Source organism: Antedon mediterranea, chromosome 4 (assembly GCF_964355755.1).
Source record: "Antedon mediterranea chromosome 4, ecAntMedi1.1, whole genome shotgun sequence".
NCBI classification, from domain to species: domain Eukaryota; kingdom Metazoa; phylum Echinodermata; class Crinoidea; order Comatulida; family Antedonidae; genus Antedon; species Antedon mediterranea.
In genome coordinates this window covers 24,354,021-24,378,729 of record NC_092673.1, presented here as the reverse complement: position 1 = coordinate 24,378,729, position 24,709 = coordinate 24,354,021, and the positions used below count along the sequence as shown (strand labels likewise).

The window sequence follows — 24,709 nt, the reverse complement described above, 5'->3', positions numbered from 1 at the left end:
AGACTGGATCAATTAAGTCATTCACAATAACTTATCATACAAATTTATACCAGAAGACCTGAATAATTTCAGCTAAAGTAAAACAAATGTACACATCTAAAGACACCACCTTTTGTATAACATGTCTTTACATTTATAGTGTAAGTAACTGTGCAATTATGATGGCAAGCATGCAATCCACTAAGTTGCACAACAGATCTACACAAATTCTAAAATATCTGTAATCGCAGAAGTAGGTGGAAACGTAAACCTGTTTCGATATGTGCTGCGTTCGGATTTGTAATATTAGTCTTTGACCATACGCTCAAAAGTATCGTGATATGTTACAAGCATTTGCTCTGACCTAAAAGTATAAAGCTCTGTCCACACTATCGAACTAGTTTGACCACTATTAAACTAGTTAGACAAAAAAATGTTATGTGCCCAAATATGGTAGTGATATGACATCATCATGTCCATATATGGGCACATCACATAAAGTTTGATAGTGTAGACATGAGAGCTTAACAAATTCACAGTATCAAAATAGTTGTATAGTTACCTGATATAACATCGTATCCAACATACTTGCACTGAAGACATTACCAGCAGCAAACGGTAACCGAAACATGTATGCAATATTTGAACCTTTCTCTTTCTCAATCTAAAAGAAACAAACAAATGATGTTTAGTATAATAAATCTACGTCAGTTAAAGTGTGGAGAAATCTTTAGATGTTAACAAAGTTGTGTAGTGCTTGATTAAAGGAGCTTCACAAAATATGTAACTTTTAGCTTAATGAAACTTTATTTACATGCTTGTAAATCTAAAAAATTCAGCTACTAAAATTTGGAATGTAACTTGACATTTCATGAAATTTAAAGGCCAACTCGGACAGCGTCGTATGACAAGGACCAACTTGTCGGGAGAAAATAAAACATGTTTAATAACTCGACAACCTAAAAACTATGGCCGCCACTATCTCAAGACGCCTCGCCTCGTCAAGATTCAACTCAGACAGCACCGACGAGTCAAGAATATGTTTGTCGGGCCTCGTCATATGATGCTGTCTGAGTTGGCCATTAGTTAACCAAGGTTACTGAAAATTTATTTAAATTATAAAAACATAATTCTTCGCAATGGAAAAATTAATATATTATATATAAACATAAGGGCCAAAGTACTGTACAATATATTTTGAAATAATAATAATTCCTTGAATGATTGATGTGTCAACTTCTGATGTCAATGATGGAATGCACACCTCTGAGTGTGGATCAAGTTATGTCCAGTAACCATACACAATCATTCATCTTTATACCATGGGGACTGCATGAAATAGTATAGTGGAGTAACTAAAATTCATCATGAAAGATTACTGCAGTAGCACGTGTCAAAGTTCACACTATAGTGAATTGTGTACTGGATCTACAGTTTATTGTCTTGTTTGAGAAACCTATGTAGATGAGTGGCTCTTGGCACAGATAGCAGATAATCATTAAAAAAGTATATGTACAAAAATGTCATCGAAAAGTTATGGAAAAGGGAACACAAAATAAGCAATGCTTTTAAGCAACCCTTAAAAAAACACAACTCACAGGCACAAGACTAACGCCCGTATTCTTAAACCGGACTTTAGTCGTATTTCGAGCTAAAACTAAAAAAATGACGTCATTTTAATTCATAAACCGAACTTCAACTAAATCACCGACTAAATCAGGCCAACCTTGACTAAATCGAGACGGATTTTGATCGATTTTTTTAGTCCTGGAAAGGGTAGACTAAATGGTCGACTAAATGGTCGACTAAATGGTTTTTAAACGATGTTTATAAAAAACGTAACAGTCATTGAGTTGTTATATTGGCCAGATATTGAAGAATGAAATATCTATATTTATATTAGCTTAATTAAATATACATTGGTATAAATTATAATAATAAAAATCATCTTTATTTACAACTGTATACAAATTACATTATTTTCTTCGCGCAAGTCCGACTTGAGCTACGTCACGCCATAGCGACAATGGGAGATGCGGCAATTCACCACGCGGTGGAATGTTTAGGGGGCCTAGCGCTTTCTTGTCACGCTATGAAGTGCGTGGTTCATGGCGATCATACTTTGTTGGGGCCTAGAAAATATAAAAGTTACCGTACCGCCATGGTTCCTAAATATATTTTTAAGATTTTATTTGTTGTTAATCAAATATACTTCACTGTTAAATTATTACTGATATTGTTCTAATAATTAACGATTAAAATTATTTTTCATGTATATAGTCCTGATGCGTAAAAAGTGTTGTAAGAAATGGAAAGTGATATCAATGCGCAAAATTTCGTCTGCTCCTCAAATACTCTCTTGTCATTGGCCAATGTATAGCCTTTGTTACCCAGACGTGTGCAACTCGACTAAAAGCTCGACTTCATTAAGTCGAACTGCAAACTTCGACTACTTCGTTTTTGAATCGAATTTGAAGTAATAGCTCGAACTACGACTAAAGTCCGGTTTAAGAATACGGGCGTTAAACTTTTTATTAAAGACAGTGTTTTTTTGTGCAACCTTACTTTCTGTTTCTCGGCCATGTGTAATGCATAGAAATCTTTTGCTCTGAATTGCATAAATCTCATATTAGCTGCATGCGTTAATTCTGTAATGATTGTTGTACTTGGAAAAAGTCTGAAAGAAAAACATTGTGCTCAGTGTAAGCTAATCATAAAAGACATTAACAACAAGTTTAATAATATTATCTTTAGACCTATATATCTAATAGGTCCATATTATAATGATGACACAATCAGGGACTCAAAACCCTTTATGTACTCTTTTGTGTAGAAATAAACTTATTTTTAAACAAATGTTACCAGGCAAATAGAGATATCTAGGGAGTCACTGGATATGGTATTACACTAAAAAAAAAAAGTCTGTCGAGTTTTTATAGCCAAATTTTGTCAAATTTTTATTCAGTCATTTTAATTGGAAATTAATGTTTTTTGTTGTGATTTCTGTTATACATATATGTTTTATGTATATTATATTTCAAATTCATGCGTTTACTTGAGCTTTAAACATTACCTGAACATTGTCTGAACAGCGACTACTTGGTTAGCATCTGCCATGTAGTCCTCCTCTGCTAACTTGGAACTTTCTCTGTCTACCACTACTATCGTGTCTGACTGAAGGATTCCTGCCCTCAATAAGTCATCCAAACTAAATAGCAAACCATACATAATGAAATCTGTATTAATATTTTTGTAACTTTTAAAGGTTACTTTAATTTTTTGTATTAATTTGTAATGTAAACGAATAATGTAATTTATATTGTTTTATGAAATACTGGAAATAAATAATATTTATAAATACATTTTTAGTGTTTTTTGAGGAGTGAATTATTGAGAATAACTGTACAAAGAATAGCTATTGAGGTATAGTTAGAAAAGAAAGTGAATAGATGATCTAAAACAACCTTAAAGTAAAAAAATGGTTTAGTCCATACAGAGGAGCATGGAGTGTATTTCGTCAATTATCAACCTTTTTTGTCAGATAATAAAAGATAGAATAGAAAGAGACAGCATATAAATAGTAAATCCTCTAGAGGTTTTACTATTAAGAGGACATTTTAAGACCCCTAATAGGGGTTTCCCCTAAATCAGACAGATTCTACTGTAAATCAACCAAACAGTTATTTCTGTTTTTATGGAAAATTATATTGCAAATTCAAATTGGTACTTCTGAATTTACTAGATAATTAATATCTATAATTAATATCTATAAACAGAATAATTAATTGATTTTACTGCATAATACTAATCTAAAGCAAAATGTCAATTAACTGTGTTGATGTCGTTATGCAATAAATTAAAAACTAATCGGTAAATTGAATCACGAACCTTTCTAATAATCCAATCATGAAGTATACCATAGGAAATGATGAAATGCACTCTAGAAAATTATGATCCACGCTGAAAAAAAATTGAATGCTAATTCATACGTTATTATGCGTTATTAAATTTCTTTTTACTATAGCAGGTTTTGCATAATAAAATGTTGATAGGTAGATATATACTACCTGTTTTTAAGAAAATCATTATACAAGTTTTCACAAATTTACATCAATTTTACTATATGTCTGTATTAATTTATGTTAATTAAGTAAGTTTGCTGTGCGAGTCCCCAGGTTGAGCAATACAGACTTATGAAACAGTAAGCCTACCTTTTCTCGACCATAATAATTATAGGTTTTAATGTATGCTTCGGCCTAAAGTGTGCCCTCAACGGAACAATAAAGTTGACCATGCCTTGCGCTGCATATTCTGCTGCGATTATTATGTTGTTGTTAGGCCAGTTGAATTCTCCTGCATGCGTCCATGACTTGTGTTCGCATGGCTAAAAGTAAGATTAAATCGTGATTAAGTGCTAGGATTGAACATGTCTCTTCAAAATTACAGTACAAATGAGCTTATTAATATTGGTATTTTAAACTCATTTGCATGGAATACAGCAAATGTTATCCTTTACTAGGAATACAGCAAATTTTATCATTTACTAATTTTAAAGTTAGAAGACCTGGAAGGTTGTTAAATAGGAAGCTTTCAATTTTCAACGAACAGCGACCAAACTATGTCATGTGTTTCCTCACTCTTCACTTTGACACAGTTTTGATGGATTCTAGGTCCAGATGACAAACGACAACAGATTGATTGACCCATAGATATTATAGTGATCTCTATGATTGACCTGACCTAGTTAGGTCATCAATTGTTGCATGAAATCAAAAACTTACTTAAAAACATGTCTATAGAGACAAAACACATCTCAATTCTTCACATGCTTCTAAAGAACAGCCTATGTAGTGCTTTTTATAGAGACAACATTTACTGTCTATATGAAGTTACCCTTGTTCACAACACATTATGCTTATTTAGAACTGTCTACGTTGTGCTTTATAAGAACCATAAGCACAACACTTGGGTCTACTCATTTTAGAATGTCTTCAATTAGTTTCTTACTTTGTCAAGCTCCAGACAACAATGTTGCTTTGATGTTTCCAGAAGATGACACATCATTGGAGAATAGCCAATATATGGCATGACAGGAGGGATACCTTTTATCCATCTAAAATAATTGAATAAATAAATAAAAATAATTTAATACATGTTTGCTTAACAATAACATGTACAGTATTAAAACACAATCCAATGATAGTTCCTCCAACTAATGTGTTAAGGGTCTTTCACAACTGCACCGGACCGGCTCCAGTTCAGGTTTGTGTCAGATTGCGTGTACAGTATTACCAACTTTTTGTTTTCACAATGCACCATGTGGCCGGCTACGCATGTATCATAGTCATATAACCGTGTGGAGCATTGTAAAAACGAAACATTGAGATGATTTTATTTTCTGGAACTGGAGCAAGATCAGAGCATGTGTGAAAAACACCCAGGGTGTGTGTAAAAGATGCTATTATTATTATGTACAGTATCCGTGTATGCTACAAACTAATCATTTGAATAAACTATGGTAGCACCCTCTATAGTCAACGAAAAGAACTGTGACTGTTTGAACTTAATATGCTATGAAAACAACTCGCATCCTTTGACTTTAAATTAAGTTTTCACATATTGGCAAAAGACAAAATGTCATTTGATAAGTTAATTTCGATCAACTTGAAATTTGAGTCATTTGTATGTAATTTTATATGAAATGAGTCTGGAATAAATAATGTTGTTGGCTTAGTTGCCAGGACATTTTGTGCAAATATTATGAATTTACACAAACACAATAGATATGTTACAATAAATAATATAATGTTAATGAATGATTAGCAATATTAAGAATATACAAAGGCTGGCAAAACTGTAGTAAAAAGGGCACTTACTTTAACGATCAATATTATCTATTTTAGAAAGGATTAGTTTTAGGCCTAGCGGATGAAATTTGATTGATAGCGTGATGGCAACAAAATAATTAGCTTTATAATACTTGGAAGTCTATAGGCTAGAAAGTGCACTTCAAAAGAGTGGCCAACCCAACCCATAAGTGGCACTTCAGTACTAACAATGGAGGACAGAATTGGATGGAAAATCTTGCGTGTAGTACTTTTAAAAACATCAAGAAAAAATGCATAATTTGTAGTAATGAATATTACTCACTTCTCCTCTTCTTCCCAAATAATACTGCCTTCTCCTTCTTCCTGAACCTCTTTGTGGGCGTACAATGGTTTATGATCTCGCAACGGGAGGTTATCCGCCATTATAACCTCAGATACTGGCATTATGGATGGTCTTCGTTGCCGACGAGCACCAGGAGGAGGGCCGTTCTCCGAGATACTCTCTTCGCCAACTGGCTGTGGCATTAGAAGGTTACGATCACCAGATGGAACTTGTAGAGTACTGGATCTCCCATACACTTGGTGGTTATTTTGTTCATGCATTTCAATTGGTAAAGTTCCTATAAAATAAATAAATTAATTAATTTAAGTAAAATAATACAGGCACTCCGAGAACCTTTGTCAATATTTTCATTTTATGCCATCAATGATAACAATCAGCAATGTTGTCATCATAAATAATCATAACATCATAATCAGCAATAAATCAGCATATTGTCATAATCATAATCTTCATGATTATTGCGCATCACCATACAATAAGCTTATTAAAAATTTAGAAAAGCAAATTATTTATTAATTATATACACAAATGCAAATTGCCAAGTTAATAATGATTAAAACCATTTTTTTAAAAACAGCTCTTCATTTAACCATTCACAGTGCCAACATGAGCAAGTTAATGAAGTTAAATAATAAAATCAATCATGCATCAATAATATATTAATAAAATTAAGAAAATGTGTTGATGAATAAAGTAATGCAAGTTTCGTTCAGAGTACTCATGGCAACACAATTTAGTTTAATCACGTTCCTTTCAGTTCCACATCGACATAAGCAGTAATATAATACGTTCTTTTTGAGAGTGAATTTATGCATTCAAAAAGTACAATTAAAATAATTAGATATCTTCTTAGAGATGTTTGTCCAGTTCTGATGTGATTGTTTACAATGGTGTTGGGCAAATAATAGACTTGACGCAAGTCACTATTATTGTGATTTTTTACCTTGATGTGCCACCAGCGACAGTTTTAATTTTTGTTCTGAACTAGATTCTAGCCCAAGTGTAATTAAGGCATGCTACTGTAGATTTGCTAAAACTTTTTCTTTTATGAATTTTAAGCAGAATCGCGCTAACCCAAACTATAGACAAACATATGACAAAACAAGCGTGATATGGCAAAATATTGTAGTAAGATTCCTAATATCCCATATATGGACACATCACATTTTTTGTTCACATAAAGTTTGATAGTGTAGACAAGGCTTAACTCCTTGATACAAAACCAGTTAGTATACTTAATAAGAATTTTTTTTAGTGAAGTATCAGTTGTTAAATGTGTATAGATAAAAAAGTGAAGAGATAATAGACTTCTAATCTACCAACAAATATTAATAGTACAGTATATATAAAGATATTTTTAGAATGAAATCAGATGCGGAGGAAAGAACAACTTACCGTCCCCATTATGATCATTATCATTATCACTATCATGATTATATTCATAGCGGACATGACTATCAACAATATCATCAAAGTGGTATGTAGCTATTAAAAGAAGTATATGATACAGATGATGATAATGATGATAATACTAAATGAATAGCCAGCATTTATTTTCATGCTTTTAAAGCCATAAAGCTGTTTTTATTTTAAATATTGCATACCTCTATATCCTTTAGGAAAGAGTAGAGAGAAAAGAAAAACTTATAGTAAACAGTAATAGGTTAATGAAGAAGAGAATAATATATACCAAAAGTAAAAGTTAGAATTAGAATTAAGAACTATATAGGCTCATACATCTTCTTTACAATAACACCAACAAATGACACTTGGGTGGTACAGGGATCCTGAAATAACGTGTATTAGTACTGTACAACCAACCTTACATGGAGTCTAAAGGGCGAGGCAAATTTAGTAAAGTATCTTTATCTAAGGAAAGAAGCAATTAGGCCTATGACGCAGGGAGGTCTCGAACAAATGCCTCTCTCATGCTAATCTGATACGTCTTACTACTACGCCATACCAAACTCTCATCAACATTGCAAACAAAGAAAAGGAATTGTTTATAATGCAACTAATATTTCACCATTTTGATTTGATTTAAAATCAAAATAATTATTGGGAAAAACATGCCTTTAAATGAAAATGACTGAATATTCAGTCAATTTAAAAAGCATCTATAAAAAATATGTTTTGGGATTGGGAACTTTCTGTAGAGTTTATTTTCTGTTAATATTTAACAGCGCATTTAAGTGAACAAGTTTTAATGTTGCATTTACCATTTAAATTTGAAATTCTATTCCCCATGGAAAACGAAAATACACATAGAGAGATAGAGTTGTTAGTTAATAAATAGATATTAAAGCTTTGATAATTTGGCTATGTTTGCTGAACAAAACTGTTGAGAAAATTCACTTTGAATAAACAAACATTTCATAAATAATAAGATTATGATCTTCAAACAAACATAACATTAATAAATTTATATCTGAAATAAAAAAACGGCACTCAAAGAAACTTTACTTTGACCAAAAAATGATACCGAAAGCATAAAACAGATAGAAAGCATACAACAGATGAACACCAAACCAACAACAACAAAAAACACCAAGACACATGACATATGGCAAGACTACAGATATGAGTGCTGCAGATGTGTTGCTCCGATAACCCTGTGCAATAGTCTGTTGACATACCGTTGCCGGAGGGGGTCTCCTGACCCGATGGTTCAGTTCGCTCTTTTTCTGGAGATTCACCTGTCTTATTTGGCCCATAGTGGTGCATCTCTAGGGCTAATGTACCTTCATCATAATATAATAAATGTGGATGTATTATATAATATAAAGTATTATATAATATAAAGTATTATATAATATAAAGTATTAGAGGATGAATAAGCTTGTTAGAACATGCTATTGTTCATTATGAATATAGGTTATCCATACTTACACCAATATACAGAAGTAATAACATTAATACAGCATATAAAAAGAATTATTAAAAACACTACAAAATATGACATAATATATTTATTATTAGTTTTATTACAATAAAAGGTAACAGTAAAGGTAGATGAGTAAAATAATTCAGATTATGGCTCTCTAAGGACCCAGCAGTGCAGCGCCTTTCAGATCAGCACACCAGGAGACAAACCCCTAACCTTTTTCAAATAGTGTAATATTATATATAAGAATTTTAATTTCACTTTCAGTTTTTCTGAATGTCACCATCTTGTATTAAGTCACTGATGCATACAGAATAAATGCATGGTATGTATTTTGTAGTGATCAATACACAAAAATCTGATTCTAAATCCTATTGGGTATTTGATTGCATTGAGTAAAGAGAATACATTTTTGTTTTAAATCAAAAAACTACGATAGCAATTACTTACCTACACTACAAATGGCACTCTCCAACTTGGAGACGTTTGGGTCACTAGTAATTGGAGAAGAAGATTTACTGTCCTTTTTGTCAACTTTTTCCTTTTCTTCCCGTGGGTGCGCTAAAATGAACGATGAATACTCCTCTTTCGTAATGTTCATATAATAACACGTATCTGTGTCTTTAAGTATGTGCTTTGGCCCGGGGTTAAGTTGAAGATCTGCTACGCAATCTTGACGTTTAATTCCGATTAATGATACGCCATATCTTTATGATTGAAAAAAAACATGTAATCAAAACTCCAAGTTAAAGAGATATTCTTTGTGATTATTACACATAATTATTTTGGCATGGATCAGATAAACATAAGATCCTGGGAAATGTAGGCAAACTTGCACAATTAACAATAATTATTTGATGTCTTTTAACAGCAACAAAAATTATCTCAAGGTAACACAACACAGAGTCTCTATATTACATATGTTTATATTAAAACTATTAAGATTTTTTTTTAGAATTATAGAAATTACATATACAATATTATGAATAATATTTAGGCAAAATTTGTCAACTCCATGACTCTCTTACTTTTTATGTGCATTAAATGTTGCAAATGTAAAACTTTTCCCCTCATATTCTCCAAAGAATCGACTTGTTTTCAGTTGAATGTGGTAAATTTCGTTGCCTGAACATCTACCGTAAACTTTCTGCCAGTGGGAACTTGCACTTTCTCCTTCACTGAAATTATAAAATGAATAAATTAAAAAAGTAAAGTAAACAAATAATAATAAAAATAGTTGGAAATCAAATAAGAACGAGAAAAATAGAAAAAATGATTATGCTCATTAAAGAGGGGCTCAGATGGACTAGTTTTCTTAAGGTGCATGTGTACACTGGACCTCTAGTTTTAACCCCTTATTCTTCTACCACCAGAATTTTTAGGCTGAGATTAACCAGTAGGCATACACCAGGGAAAATCTTCAAAAGTATGCACTAAAGTTCACACAAGCAACATGTACACACTAATCCGAGAAGACTTGTTCTACCACCAGAAATAGTCAAGTACATCCTTAAACTTGTGCTGATTTTGTGCCTTTAACTACTCGGCCAATTGATTGTATGGGTTTTTTTTTGTCTAACACCTATTCAAACAAACTGTTTCAGTAAATTGGATTACTCTATAACTTCTGTCTTAAACTGAGAGGTTGGTAGTAATTACTTTGACCAATATAGATGAAAACTTACACTCCTCTTGATGTGTGTATAAGCAAGGTTACAAAAGTGGAAGTTGCTGGACAGAGGCAATTATTTGCCAGCAAGGCATATTTGAATTCATCTTCACACACAACATGATCTGTAAATCAAGTATAACAGTTTAAAAATGTGAAAAAGCTGAAATAATGTTGGTGGTGATGGTTGATCTAGTAACCAAAAACTAATAAATTATGTAAATATGATTTTATATTGATCAAGCTCACAGCGTTATGAAACGATGGTACGTTGTTGGTAGATTAGTCAATTATTGTAGAATGATGTTTAAGTTTTTTCCTTTCCTATCAGGAGAGCATGGGCTATTGTCAGTTTATCCAGGTATCTAGGCACAAAAATAGACTTATTCTGTCTGTCATGATGATATTAACTTTCAGAAGGTCTACCAACCTGCAAATTGAACATGAAACTTATTTTCAGGCTTCATAATCTGGACATAAAGTGGAATGTTTGGTGCAAAATCCTTCACTGCCCAAGTTCTCAAGATGGTTTGTTGATCCTATAAAATATAAACAATCAAAATAAAACTTAAAAACATTCTGAAATTAAATGTTTTTATGTGGATAAACAAGATTTTTTTTGTTCCAATATGTTTAGGGATTCCACAAGGGACAGTAATAACTCAAAGTAATTTCTATTATTTTTCAAATAATAATTATCTCTGTCGATACTGGTGGTAATAACAGAGAAAGATAAAAATTTGAATGACAAATTTGAATATCATGTAGGCTCCATCTCATTTAGTCTCACTAGCACTGTTCTACCAGAGCACCCACAGTGATCCAGTCATGTAGGAACTTGTCTAGTAAATTATTCTAGTAACACCAGAAGATCAACTAAATTTGAAATAGTACAAATGCCATTTCAAATAAAGAGATACACATTTTGAGAATTGAAAATAAAGTTCTGTCTCTTTATTAGAGTCTCACTCATACTATTTTATTTTAGTAATCTAGAATCTAAAGAAATATCATGGCAGCTCCATTTTTTTTTTTACTGATTTCTATCTTTAGGTCATGCTATTTATCATAATTCTAGTTATATAGTTCCAATAATTTATTTATAATGATTATTATTATCAAATAATGGACATTATACAAAAAAAAAATTATCAAAAAATTGTAACAAAACATAAAAAAGGTGTTTTAAAATGATTGGTACAACAAAATGTAATACTAAAAATAAATTGTTAAAACATTCAAAAAACAAAAGTGTAGTGTTTAAAATTATGTGCTATACAAAAATAATAAAAAAATTAAAAATTATTAAAATAAAATTATACAATGCAATTTATTATTACTATACAACATTTAAAAATAACAATAGACATGTACTAAGGAAAATTGTGCACAAAAATAATAATACACTCACAATATATTTAATAACATATAAAAATAAATAACAAAAAATATAATGTAAAAAATAATAAACTAAAATAAATTAAAACATGCAAATTCAAAATAAAAAAGAACAGTAAGATTACTTGTAGGCTAAAAGTTCATATTTTGAAATTTAAGTATATTATTTATTAATTATTTTATGATGTTTATAATGTAATTTCTATAAATGTGAACATGATTAGTGTAAGATAAGTCTAAATTGTGTTATATTGTCCTCGCAACCAATTAGTGATATTAATCAAATAATTTTAAAAAGACAAAATAAATCGTTCACAATGGTTCTAACTGATTTATAAAATAAATAATTTTATATAAATTATGCTTTATTCGGAGATATGCAGACAATTAATGCAACACTTTTGTGGAAATACCTGTCCAGCTAGGTAATAAGTGAATCCAAATTATTTCAATGCCACTGAATAGTAAACATCACTATAATATTCACTACTTGAAACACAAAACAATTCCTTAAAGACACTAGGCCCATGTTTTTTTTACCTAATTTCATGAGACAACGTCAGGCTACTATAGCTACAGTAGCGTACGATGTTCTTTTTTTACCAGCTAGGCCTAACAAACTAAGCCTAACTCAGATCGGCCTAGAAACATTTATGAGAGAATATTCGAAGCAAGCTACTTAGGTAGTGCATTCATAATTAATGTTTAAACGCACATTTAAGAAATGACCTGGTTTAATGCTTTTAAAGTTATCTATATGCATTATTTTTACAAAACGTCAAACATTGCAGGTCTGTCTAGTGTGTTTAAATTAAACAGAATACAAAATTCAGAATTATCTCTCCAAAGACTGCACAGAAACAGAATAATAAATTTGACCAAAGTAGGAATAGGATTAGAAGAAACAGTTAAACTCAATTTATAACTGGACCAGCTTTAATGCCTTTTCGACAAATTATAAAAGTCCCATTCTATGCGTTTCCAATAGACAATTAAAAAACTATAAAAGGCGTCTGCAGAGAAGAGATGGACATTTGGGAAGACTCATCTAATTGAAAATGATTGATATATGGGAATTGCGAAGGAATGTAATGCAAGTCGATGCAGTATAAAATAAGTACTCTAGGCGTTTCTCGAAAAACGTCAAGATATTTTAAGGCAGTTTGCCTGTTATCAAATGCCTCACAATCAAGAATAATTTTAATTGGTCAATTGATTGTCCATCTCAACACTTGTGGGAACTATATAAAAATATGTTATAGTGTAAATATTAGTCATTTCTGAAAATGAAAAAATAAAGTTAAAAATAATCATAATAAATTTGTTCACTAGAAAGATACTGTACTTGCTCCAGGGCTGTTTCTGTTTGTAGTTTAAAACCTTCCCTGTATAATGTTCTGGTCATTTTGAATGTTCTGGTCATTTTGAATGTTCTGGTCATTTTGATGCGTGCAATAGAAAAATGTGTTTATTAAAGCAAACATAGAGCTTTCTCTTCTTCTCTAACTTATTAGTCGGCTAACCGGGCATAGAATAAAATTATCATATATTATTCATAATAAATATATGTACTAAAAATGCATTATAGTAAATAAACAAAAGTATTCTTTTGCTTCTTGTTGTCATGGTAGCGAATTTAATTTGAATTAGGATCATAGATAACAAGAAAAATCAAGTTATAAAAGTTATATATATATCATTAGATGGTAATAAATGTATTACCATCATACTGATCAGTTTTTACATTATTCACGTCATGATAGACTGAAAATGTTTATACTATTAAAAAACCAGGACAATATAGAAGTATGATAATATATACTCCAAGAGGAGATGTAAAAAAAGTTATGTGCACTTCATTTTAGTTTTTTAACCTGGCCTACCCACCCACACTATTTCAAAATTGTGGATCCTACGCCACCCCTCTTCCAATCCCTAGGTTATACCCAGGGAGCCTTAAACTTTCCACATTGTAGGCATACAGTCATTTTTTTGTTTGCTTTTTGTTGTTATTTACTATATTACTTATCATCTAAAATATTTCTTTTGGTAATGGCTTACTCTCAGATTTTCAAACCAAAGTAGAGTCTTCACTACTTAGTGAAACCAGGTCTTTCTAAGTAAAAGATCTTAAAATAGATAATTATGTAAATTAATATATTGCTTTTGTCAAATAACACAAAGCCATGAATAGTCAATATTGATCAAGCCCCTCAAGATGCATATGAATAGGATATTAGAACATCTGGCAATTGTATTGATATTTTGTGGATATCGGAAAGCAAAACTAAATATAACATAGAAATATTCATATTGGGTGCATGCAGGTGCTAGCGGGGATAGATGGAACATGTTGAAAACCAAAAAAACTGACAATTTTACAACATCAAACTGAATGTATGATTTCAGAAGAAATTAAATGTTTGTCTGTCCATCAATATTAGACCCTTCAAAATATTTCTTAACCAATCAAAATGGACTAGCCAAAATAATGGAGAAAAATGAAAACAAAAAGTTGTGGTATATTTTTAATAAAGTTAAAGCTATAATTATTCACATTGTTACCAAGACAAAGCTATAGTATACAGTGAATACATTTAAGAAGGTAAAGGAAATTGTTGAGTTTGGAAGAAGAAGAGTTATTTCTTTCTTTTCTTTTTGAAATTGAAATTGAAATTGTTTTATCCAGAATGAAATATTCGTGTAAATAATAATAATAAGTGACCATGTCAAAATTATTCTATTGCAGCTACTGCAGTAACTAGCAATAATATATGATTTTAGGTTTTTTTAATGTAGAAGTTTGAGGCATTTACTACCCTACACTGCGTATGATACTTAAGATATTGATAAACCGGTTTAAAAGTAAACACAAAAATATAGTTACTGCAGTAAAGCAAATTTTGACATGGTCCCTAAATTAAAAATGAAGATATAAATTGCTATAAACTAGTAATATTGATTTGATATGATATAATTTTTTTATACAAATGCAAAAATAAAAATTGGGTTGCTATTGGAGGACAATTTGCACAAATATTTCAAAACCTTCTGAATCTAGCAAGCAACAAATATAACGACTAGCAATGATAAAGCTTACAGCCCGATCTCGCATTGATCGATTAAAAATCAACTTGAACTTTTCACCAAACCGTTTTTTGCGCTTCCAATTTTTGAGCAGGGCCTATATAGCAGACAGATAGTTATTGGTTATGCAAGATGAAAACACAAGTTGAATATGCAAATATCTCGTAAGAATAAGTTAACATGATCAAAGTGCAACATCACAACAATTTGTTGATACTTGTGCAAGTATAAAGTCATAATTGCACTGGATTTATACAATAGAATATATGAAATAGGAAATATCACTTTCTGTACATCGCTTTTTTGACTCTGCAAGTTTTACCCAGCTTAGGCAACTACAGTGGAATCCCTCCTTTGGGACACTCCTACCCAGGGGCTACATTGTGGGATTCCAAAGGCGTCCCCTTAATAGAGGTTCGAAAAACATTGTTGACTTTACTAAACCTTGGTCCCACTAGAATGCAACAAAATATTGACGTAAAGTGCTGTATTGCACAATCACAAGTGGGAACAAGTGGGAAAGATGCAACAGTGCTGCAAACATTGCATGTTCGATAGCTCGCGGGTGGGGTAAAACACAATTATTGGAAGGCCATTTTCTTACATTACGTCGCTAGTGGGAACCAAGCCTTATAGGTTAACATTTTCAATATTTTCATTGAATATTTGTTGTAGAACATTTTCATTTTGTAGTTCAGAAATATTCTATTAACATGGTAAATAATAAATGTAATGTTCCATGTGACATTTACGAGATTATAATCTAATGAGCCGTAGATCACCGTTAATTTAACGATGGATTTATTGCATGCTTCATCAAAATTTGATGATATGGTCTGTATTAGTCAATAATGTTATTAATGTAAAGGAACACACCTTTTTCTCAGTTAACATTTTAACTTTACATAAAATGGTTGTGCGTGATTAATTGTCGATTAAAGTGAAATTTGAAATTTAATTTGTGCTTGTTATAATGTGGTAGTGGCCATGTTTTGAGCTGTGACATGTCCAAATATGGTAGTGATATGCTTAAATATGGTAGTAATATGACATCATCGTGTCCATATATGGGCACATCACATTTTTTTGTCACATACAGTTTGATACTGTAGACAGAACCTTAGGCTTTAGTGAGAATTATTTATGTACTTAAAGTAAAATTTGAATTTTAATATACACAACAAAATGTTATTCTACACATTCAACAACAAATACATTTGAAGATATAACAAGACTGCTGACGATGAATAGTACTTTTTAATCATTTTTTAGGTCTATTAAAACCTTATATATGAACATTACACAAGCCTACAGAATGACAACGAGATTGAAGATGAATTTTACGTTTTCATTATGCCTTAGGGATATAACAACATTGTTGATGACTTTCACATTTTCAGTATGCTTTAATTAGACCTCTATGCTATTAAAGATGAATTTTACACTTTGGGCTTCTAATATATATAATGAAGGGGATGATATGCTTTTGGCACAATAAAAATGTATTGAAGATGAATTTTACATTTTCATTACAACAATATTACATTTTAATTATGCTTTAGGCCTATAACTACGCTGTTAATGATGAATTTCACAATTAAGCTTCAGGCCTACGCTGTGTGATGTTGACTTTTACATTGTCATTATGCTTGCTGTTCTCAATGAATATTACATTTTCATTAGGCCTACAACTACGCTGTTAATGATGAATTTTAAAATTAAGCTTCAGGCCTACGCTGTGTGATGATGACTTTTACATCGTCATTATGCCTTATATGCCTATATTGCTGTTCTCATTGAATATTACATTTTCATTAGGCCCAACAGTATGCTTAGGCCTATAACTACGCTGTTAATGATGAATTTCCAATTAAGCTTCAGGACTGTAACTACAATAAGCTGTGTGATGATGACTTTTACATCGTCATATGCCGTATAGGCCTATATTGCTGTTGACAATTAATAGTACGTTTTCATTACACCTACAGTATGCTATAGGCCTATAAAAAGCTAAAGATGATTACATTTTATTTCACTATTCAAAATTCTCTAGCACACATTGTTTTTATAGCTATTGATCAAAATTTTATTACCATATTGGTATCAATTATGCAAATATATGCCAAAACATGTACACAGGCATTGAATCACATGATGTTTTGCGAATGTTTTGGAATGCTATTTGGTGAAAGAGAAGAAGACACTGTAGAAGAGTAAACACTGCAGTGGAATGACCATATTGAACTAACAAAACACATATTACAGTAGAACAATTACTTTGGGAGACCTCTATTAAGGAGACACTTTCCTGTGAAATGATTGAGTGGATGCTTTAACACTATGACCAACCTCTATTCAAGGGACATCCCCATTATACGGGGGCATTCTGTTAAAGTCCCACATGTGTCTTCTTAATAGGGGTATGTACCTGCCTACCGTCTAATAGATACTACATATATGAAATTGTATTGTATGAAATTGATTGGAGATGTGTGATTGGTGGCTACCGAGAGACTTTTTGAAGTATATGACACACTAGATATAGAAAGAATACTAGGCATAAATTTAGAATGAACCATAAAAATACAAATTTATCACACAAACACATTATCAAAAAATCATAAATTTCAATACATGAAATGATATTACATAAGTGTGAATATGATCAGCATGATGTTTTATTTTTCTTTATGAGGGAATCATTCACTACTGGGATAACAAATATTTTGGCTTACCGCTTCGATCCGATCCATTTTATTTCTTGGTGACAAAATAAAACATGCCTCTGCTTGATCCATTCTGATGATTAATTAAAAAAAATAATAATAACAACAATAATAATATATAATATGATTGTAAGGTCAATTATGGCCATGGCACAAAGAACCGTAAAAACACAATTGAATGTTGTGTCAAATTTTTTTCACAAATAAATTACAACATATAAGATGGTCTACGCTCTTTGTCAGTTCAAGACTCAATGTCTTTGAGATTAAATTAACCATTTATGTTGACCAACTAGCTAATACAAGCATAATATGCTAATTTGACCTGAACATTTAAAAGTATTTAAAATAAAGCAAAATGATCCATACTGTGATCAAACCAGAGACAGAACACAACTGTTCATATTGTACAGAACACAAACTGAGTTTTTATCAATTACACCAGAGTATTCTGTACATTTACAATACCTGCATCTGACGAGATCTGTGTCCTTTAAAACAGATCCTTGGATGTAGATGACCCTTTGTGACCAGAGTGGTACTTGAAGAAGCCACTTTACAGTTGGTTCCAACTCACTTGGAGTCAACATTACAACAAAGAAGTCCTAAAAGAGAATCAAAGAAGTATATATTCATCTGCAAGTACAAGTTTCCTCCATCATGTAGCATGTCATGTCACAATTGAGTTGTGGCTTGGTGGTTTATGATGCTTGGCTACCAATCCAAGGGTCCCGAGTTCAAGTTCTGTCAGGAATTTTTATAATGACAATTAACAACTTCACTCCCAAAAACTTGTAATAAAGCTCTGTCTACACTATCAAACTTTATGTGACAAAAAAGTGTGATGTACCCATTTATGATATGCTTAAATATGGTAGTGATATGACATTATCATGTCCATATATGGGCACATCACATTTTTTTCCCATGAAGTTTGATAGTGTAGACAAGGCTTAAGACATTGTTTTTGTAGAGTACATTGTGTCTATGTTTGTCTTGTGAACAGGATTGCTACCTTTAAGAAGGATAGTGAATTTGCTTATGGTTATCTTTCACAATTTGCCTAAAATATATACACAAAACAAATAGAAGGGAAACTAAATAAATTGAAAGTTGCAATGATAACCAATTTACCTGTAAGTGGGCATGTGCGTAAAATTCATTTAAAAAGTCGTTGACCAGATCATAATGAAGCGTGGATGCGCACATGACGACATGCTTTTCTGTACGTGCACGATGATTGCTGTAAGTACCACCCTGTTTTTGCTTCTCTATCAAAAGTAATGCCATCTTTTCCATCTGTGTAGTAAATATAGTTCATTTTATTTTTTATTTATCTAATAGGAAATTCATGTTGACATACTATTGTACTACTGAGCTACAAAATTAATGTTATAGACAATGAATTAACTGAGTTGATTCATGAAACAATTAAATAACAACCATGGTAGAATTGCTTATAGTTAATAAAGGTGATGCAATATTGAGTGTTCAATATGTCAGAACAGCTACTGTTCTCTGAGCTGCTCAATATGTTTTGTAATTATTTTATAGGTAACATGAAAAAAAACCTGAAAAGACTGTGTTTATGTACATCATATGTTTGCAATGTCTTGTGTATGTATTCACTATTGGCAATCTTTGGCAATACGCCTAAATAAAAGTAATTAATTGTCTTGAAATTGATATATACTCTATTGAAAACATGTCATACTTTCATCTTGTTTTCATTTATCGTTTGTAATAATTCAAATCACAGTCTCTGTTAGTTAAGGTTCAAAATAAATTGACCTATTTTCATTCAAAACTAATCTGACAAATTGGAATAGTTATGTTTTCAGGGCAAAGAATATCTTTCATAATCAGATATGAAATGGAAATTGCCTCATCTTAGAATTTAGACAAACATTAGAACTACATTATTTCCAACAATGTCATTTGAAAATGATAGTTGTTTGATTAAACTGGGAGACTAATCTAAAGGATAATTATTTGAGTAATCAATGCAGCTGACTCTCCTATGATATCACAACAAAAATCCCTCAGTATTGTGTCAGGATAAACATAGCATTTAACCCATATATATTAACTTAACCCAAATATCCTATAGTGATGAAGATCGCGATACAACAGGATGTTTAACTAGACGCGATACTGCTTGTGTATCAGGTAATCAAATGAAAGAAATTACGAAATTTGATGCAACTTCCTATTTCTATGATTGATATGCTCTGTAAACGTACCAAATTTCACAATTACAATTTAAGAACTTCTCATTTAAACATTCCTTTTGCTAGACTTACTAAAACTAAATTTTTTATAACTATATCAGGTCCTAATTTGTGGAATCATATCCCACCAAATATCAAAACGTCAATATCATTATTTACTTTCCGAAAAAAGTTAAAGAATCATTATATATCTAAATATTATACTGCTTAGTTAATATGCTTATTATCATTATTTATACTCATATACTATTTACGTCTTACACAAAATATTAGTTGTTGTTTATTATTGCAATCTTTAATCTATACTATATATAATGTATATATAGTATATACTATATATATACTGGAATTATAATTTATGTATACATATTTTTTTTTTCATTTACCAATATCGGTAGTTATTTCATTTATAATTATCATGAAACTATTGAAATATAATTTAAATAATTTTTATAAAGAAGATGTTAGTTATGTAATATTATACTGTAATTTTTTATCCTTAATTATATATTCTAGGTTATTTTTATTTTTTTAGTAATGTGTTTTGTTGTGGGTCCCTACGAGACAAGTTTTTAACTTCTAGAAGGGATCCACGATAATAATGACTACCAATTACTGCTTTATCTATGTTCACTTTAATATCTTTTTTCTATTTTGTATATATTCATTCATTATTATCTAAATAAATATTATCTGAAATTAAAATATTCAATACATTGTTTTTTATTTTGTATTATGTTGTTGGTAAAAACAACATTACTGAAAAGTTTTGTGCTTGTGTTTTTATGCATGGCAACAGAGTAGTCAGCAAATTAGAATGTATGTTGCCTCTCGCAAATAAATGTAGGCTTAAGCTCTGTCTACACTATGAAAGTTTATGCCCATATTTGGGCATATCACTACCATATTTGGGGATATCACTACCATATATTGGTATATCACACTTTTTTTATCAAACTAGTTTGATGTGCAACTGAATGCAACTGGCAACTCAAAGTAACACACAATTGTATTAGTTGCACTCAGTTTAATTTGTACACACAAGTGCTTGAACAATTGATTCTTTCAGTTCTGTTCATTTGCTAAAAAATCTATGCTCTTATGTCACTGTCGAGTTGGAGTCTAGTTCTGGTTTTTTAAGTTTGCTAATTAACAGTAGAGATGAAAAGAAAGAAAAGCTACGAGTTCTAAAAGCCTAATATAAATACAGTTGTTTTTGACAATAAAACTTAAAATTGTGTTATTTTACCTGAACTGGTAGGACAACAAGTGCAGCTGCTATCATTAAGATTACAAAGAGTTGCGATGGCCAAATTTCTACTTTAATATCACCATACCCAACTGTAGAGAAGGTCACAACGGTGAAGTAAAGAGCCTCGAATACAGTGATCTCCAAGCCTGCCCTCTCTAAATGATGAATACCGCATGCACTGCAAGAAAAAACAAGTAGTAATGTGTGTTAATAATTATTCATAATACAGTGGAGAATAATTGAAATACTGATCCTTAATGAATTTTAACAGATAGTTGAAACTAGATCAAACATGCCATAACTTTACATACTGCATCTAGGTTTAAAGAAGGTTTTGCATTTATACATAGGGCATTATGACAATACAAAGTAATACTGCTACATGTTCTAATAGAAAGCGACAACTATATTTTACTGCTAAACTATTATCACGGCCGCAAGCTAAGTGATTTCTTGCTTCTGAAATGTTTTCAACATTTTAATTAAATAAAAAATGAAATGCAATAGAAATCAATGCATAGTTTTCCAGACAACAATTTACTAACATATCTCAAAAATCAAATACTGTTTTGACTGGACATTAAGTTATAGAATTGTTTTTTTCAAACATTATAAGCAACGTCCTAGTTAAGTCGAAGATGCAGGTGGAATTTCATCCTGAGATGAGTAGTAGTAATTAGTGTTTATTTTATTTCATTTATATGTAATTTTTTACTTTCTATAGACCAGAGTTTCCGAAATAAAAGATTGAATGAATGGATGAATGAATAAATGGAAAAAAAAAAGATTAATAAAATCAGACTTAGGTTAATTGGTATTTTTAATCAATTAAATAACTTTTGTAGAAAAAAAATACAAAAAAATGTTTCCCTTATAAAATGACAAAATAAATCAAACCAAAAACCTGTTGGCTGGCAGCAAATTTGACTATTTTTTCGATCCAATTTGTGGATAACTATTTAATGGCATTAAAATTAACAAAAAATGTTATTAAGTTAGCCATGGAATTCCATAATGTTCCAAAGTGCATTTTGTATTGTATTGTAATTTGATGTATGAGTTCTGAATACAGACAGTCATAATAAACAAGGCAGTAGACAGAGCTTTGATGTTAACGCATGTAATGTATACATTCAATTCTCAAGATACAATACAATCAATACTGCTAATTTCAAAACTTTTAGTTCACCGAGTCTAATTAATGGAACCGGTGAGGCCTTACATAATTCAAACAAACATCTCCATCATAGAAATGATCTAAATTTCTAATAATCTTTATCACATGATTGATACTTACCATGTGATTATCAAACACATAATTGTAACTATTAAGATAAAAACTTGTTGTGATAAGGCCGAGTGAGGGCGCTGCATTACACGATGAAGGTCATTCTGTAATGAAATTAGAATTAACAATTAAAGAATATTTTTGTAAACTATACTAGAATATAGTCTTGTTAAATTTAAATTTTTTCTGTATGTCATTTATTTCAAAATAATTGCCGATTATTTTTTTTTACGTACAGATTCTCAATAATAGCATAGTAACAAAACGCATCCTTTTCATGTACATATAATTATTCTATGTTTTAAGCGTTTTTCAAATTTGAGAATATAAAAATGTTTGCAGCCATTATTTTTGCAGATAGTAATGAAAATAAATACACAGTGAATCTATTTAGGAAATAAATGTAATGAGATCTGGCGATCAATTCAAACATTACTACAGTGTAGTTAATTCAAGGTCAATCTGAAAACAACTGTTAATTTGCGTTGCAGCGAAAAGTTGCACATCGATAACACCAGTTAAATTGTGTTCAAACACCGAATCGATTGGGTGTTTTTTTAACCATTATTGTCAGGCCGCCATTTAACCGGTTATTGAAAATGTTTCCCGTTTCTGCTGATAACAAATTGGGGTTAATTTATTCACACTGTTAATAACTGGTTATTCACAGCAGAAACAGGACTAAAGTGAATAACTTACAAATAAGTTTTCCAGAAGTTCTTTAGCTAACCAGCAATTTAAAAAAACAGGCACGAAAAGATCATGGCTCTCTGGCCATACAACCTGTGGATAAAAGAACAGATATAATTTAATAATAAATAATTAAAAACTTATGTTAAAAGTAAAGTTCATCTGGTTGATCTTTTCTGGTATGTCGACATCTACATACAATATGACATTTACACTAGTGTCCCTTCTTTGGGACATTTTTATTCAGTGACACTTCTAGAGGCAATTTCTTTGTAAAGAATGAGGGACAACATATGTGTTAACACTATGCTAATTGGGTACCAAAAGTGTCCCCTGAACGGGTTCTACTGTACTCAAATTGACGGCCAATGAGGACACACTTTTTTTACAAAGCTATATAAAGCAAACTTTAAATTACTATTAGAAATTTGAGCTATAGTTTGGAATTTCTTTTAGAAAGAGTAGGAAGTTGAATATCATAGATACGCAGATGTAATACCAGTATGATTATAATACGTTTCAAATTATGCTGCATTTCTTATAAAGGAAATTATACAGAGGAGTCATTAATGCAGTTACACATGCAGTGATCAGAATTAAAGCCAGTTTCTAAAGGTTTGTCTACACTTTATGTGATAAAAAAATATGATGTGCCCATATATGAGCATAATGATGTCATATCACTACCATATTTGGGCAAATCACTACCATGTTTGGGCACATCACACTTTTTTTGTTAAACTAGTTTGATAATATAGACAGAGCTTTATAGAGCAACTTGATTTGTAATGACGACAACATTTCATCATAATTGTACATCACTGTATTTAACACAGGATGTATCTAATATGAAATAAAATAAATGGCTCCAAAAGATTTCTCCAATATGATCTTTTTTTCACAATGCCAAAGTTTCAATCCTACATATTAGGTCCAATGCATCAATTACTGTACAGATAGTATTGTAGAAAGCAGAGAATATATCTCTTGCAATAATGAAAGTAACACTTAATGGATTAGATGTTTATGTATATTATGGGCATACAAAGTAATACAGAGTTATTCATCTGTTTATTAATGTTGACAATTGAGTATTATGTATGTCGCGTACAAACCAGATTGAAAGAACCCGTATTTGAATAAGGCCAACATTAGAGTTAGAATATTCATCTATCCAGTTTTATAAATAACATCAAATTTACAATTATAATTTAAGGACAATATTGGATGTATGTGAACCGACATATTTTAATGTGAAAAATAGAAGCTGTAATTCATTAAATGGAGTTGTAGCTTTGTGCCTTGCCTTTCAAATCCCAAGGTCCAGGTCTTTT

The 24,709-nt window shown here is 31.0% G+C and overlaps 1 protein-coding gene across 1 annotated transcript in view; it reads right to left on the bottom strand.

Annotated features, from left to right (window-relative positions):
- Positions 1-24,709, bottom strand: part of LOC140046985 (potassium channel subfamily T member 2-like) — a 103,272-nt gene that overhangs the window by 6,000 nt on the left and 72,563 nt on the right. The window contains exons 8-25 of the mRNA XM_072091774.1: positions 23,385-23,468; positions 22,695-22,789; positions 21,395-21,575; positions 19,049-19,213; positions 18,383-18,519; positions 17,924-17,987; positions 11,134-11,242; positions 10,720-10,828; positions 10,063-10,212; positions 9,485-9,741; positions 8,787-8,891; positions 6,130-6,427; positions 4,987-5,092; positions 4,191-4,363; positions 3,868-3,939; positions 3,053-3,187; positions 2,545-2,656; positions 542-643 (exon numbers count right to left, since the gene is read on the bottom strand). Coding sequence (XP_071947875.1) covers positions 542-643; positions 2,545-2,656; positions 3,053-3,187; positions 3,868-3,939; positions 4,191-4,363; positions 4,987-5,092; positions 6,130-6,427; positions 8,787-8,891; positions 9,485-9,741; positions 10,063-10,212; positions 10,720-10,828; positions 11,134-11,242; positions 17,924-17,987; positions 18,383-18,519; positions 19,049-19,213; positions 21,395-21,575; positions 22,695-22,789; positions 23,385-23,468 — 2,454 coding nt within the window. The remainder of the gene's footprint in view (positions 1-541; positions 644-2,544; positions 2,657-3,052; positions 3,188-3,867; positions 3,940-4,190; positions 4,364-4,986; positions 5,093-6,129; positions 6,428-8,786; positions 8,892-9,484; positions 9,742-10,062; positions 10,213-10,719; positions 10,829-11,133; positions 11,243-17,923; positions 17,988-18,382; positions 18,520-19,048; positions 19,214-21,394; positions 21,576-22,694; positions 22,790-23,384; positions 23,469-24,709) is intronic.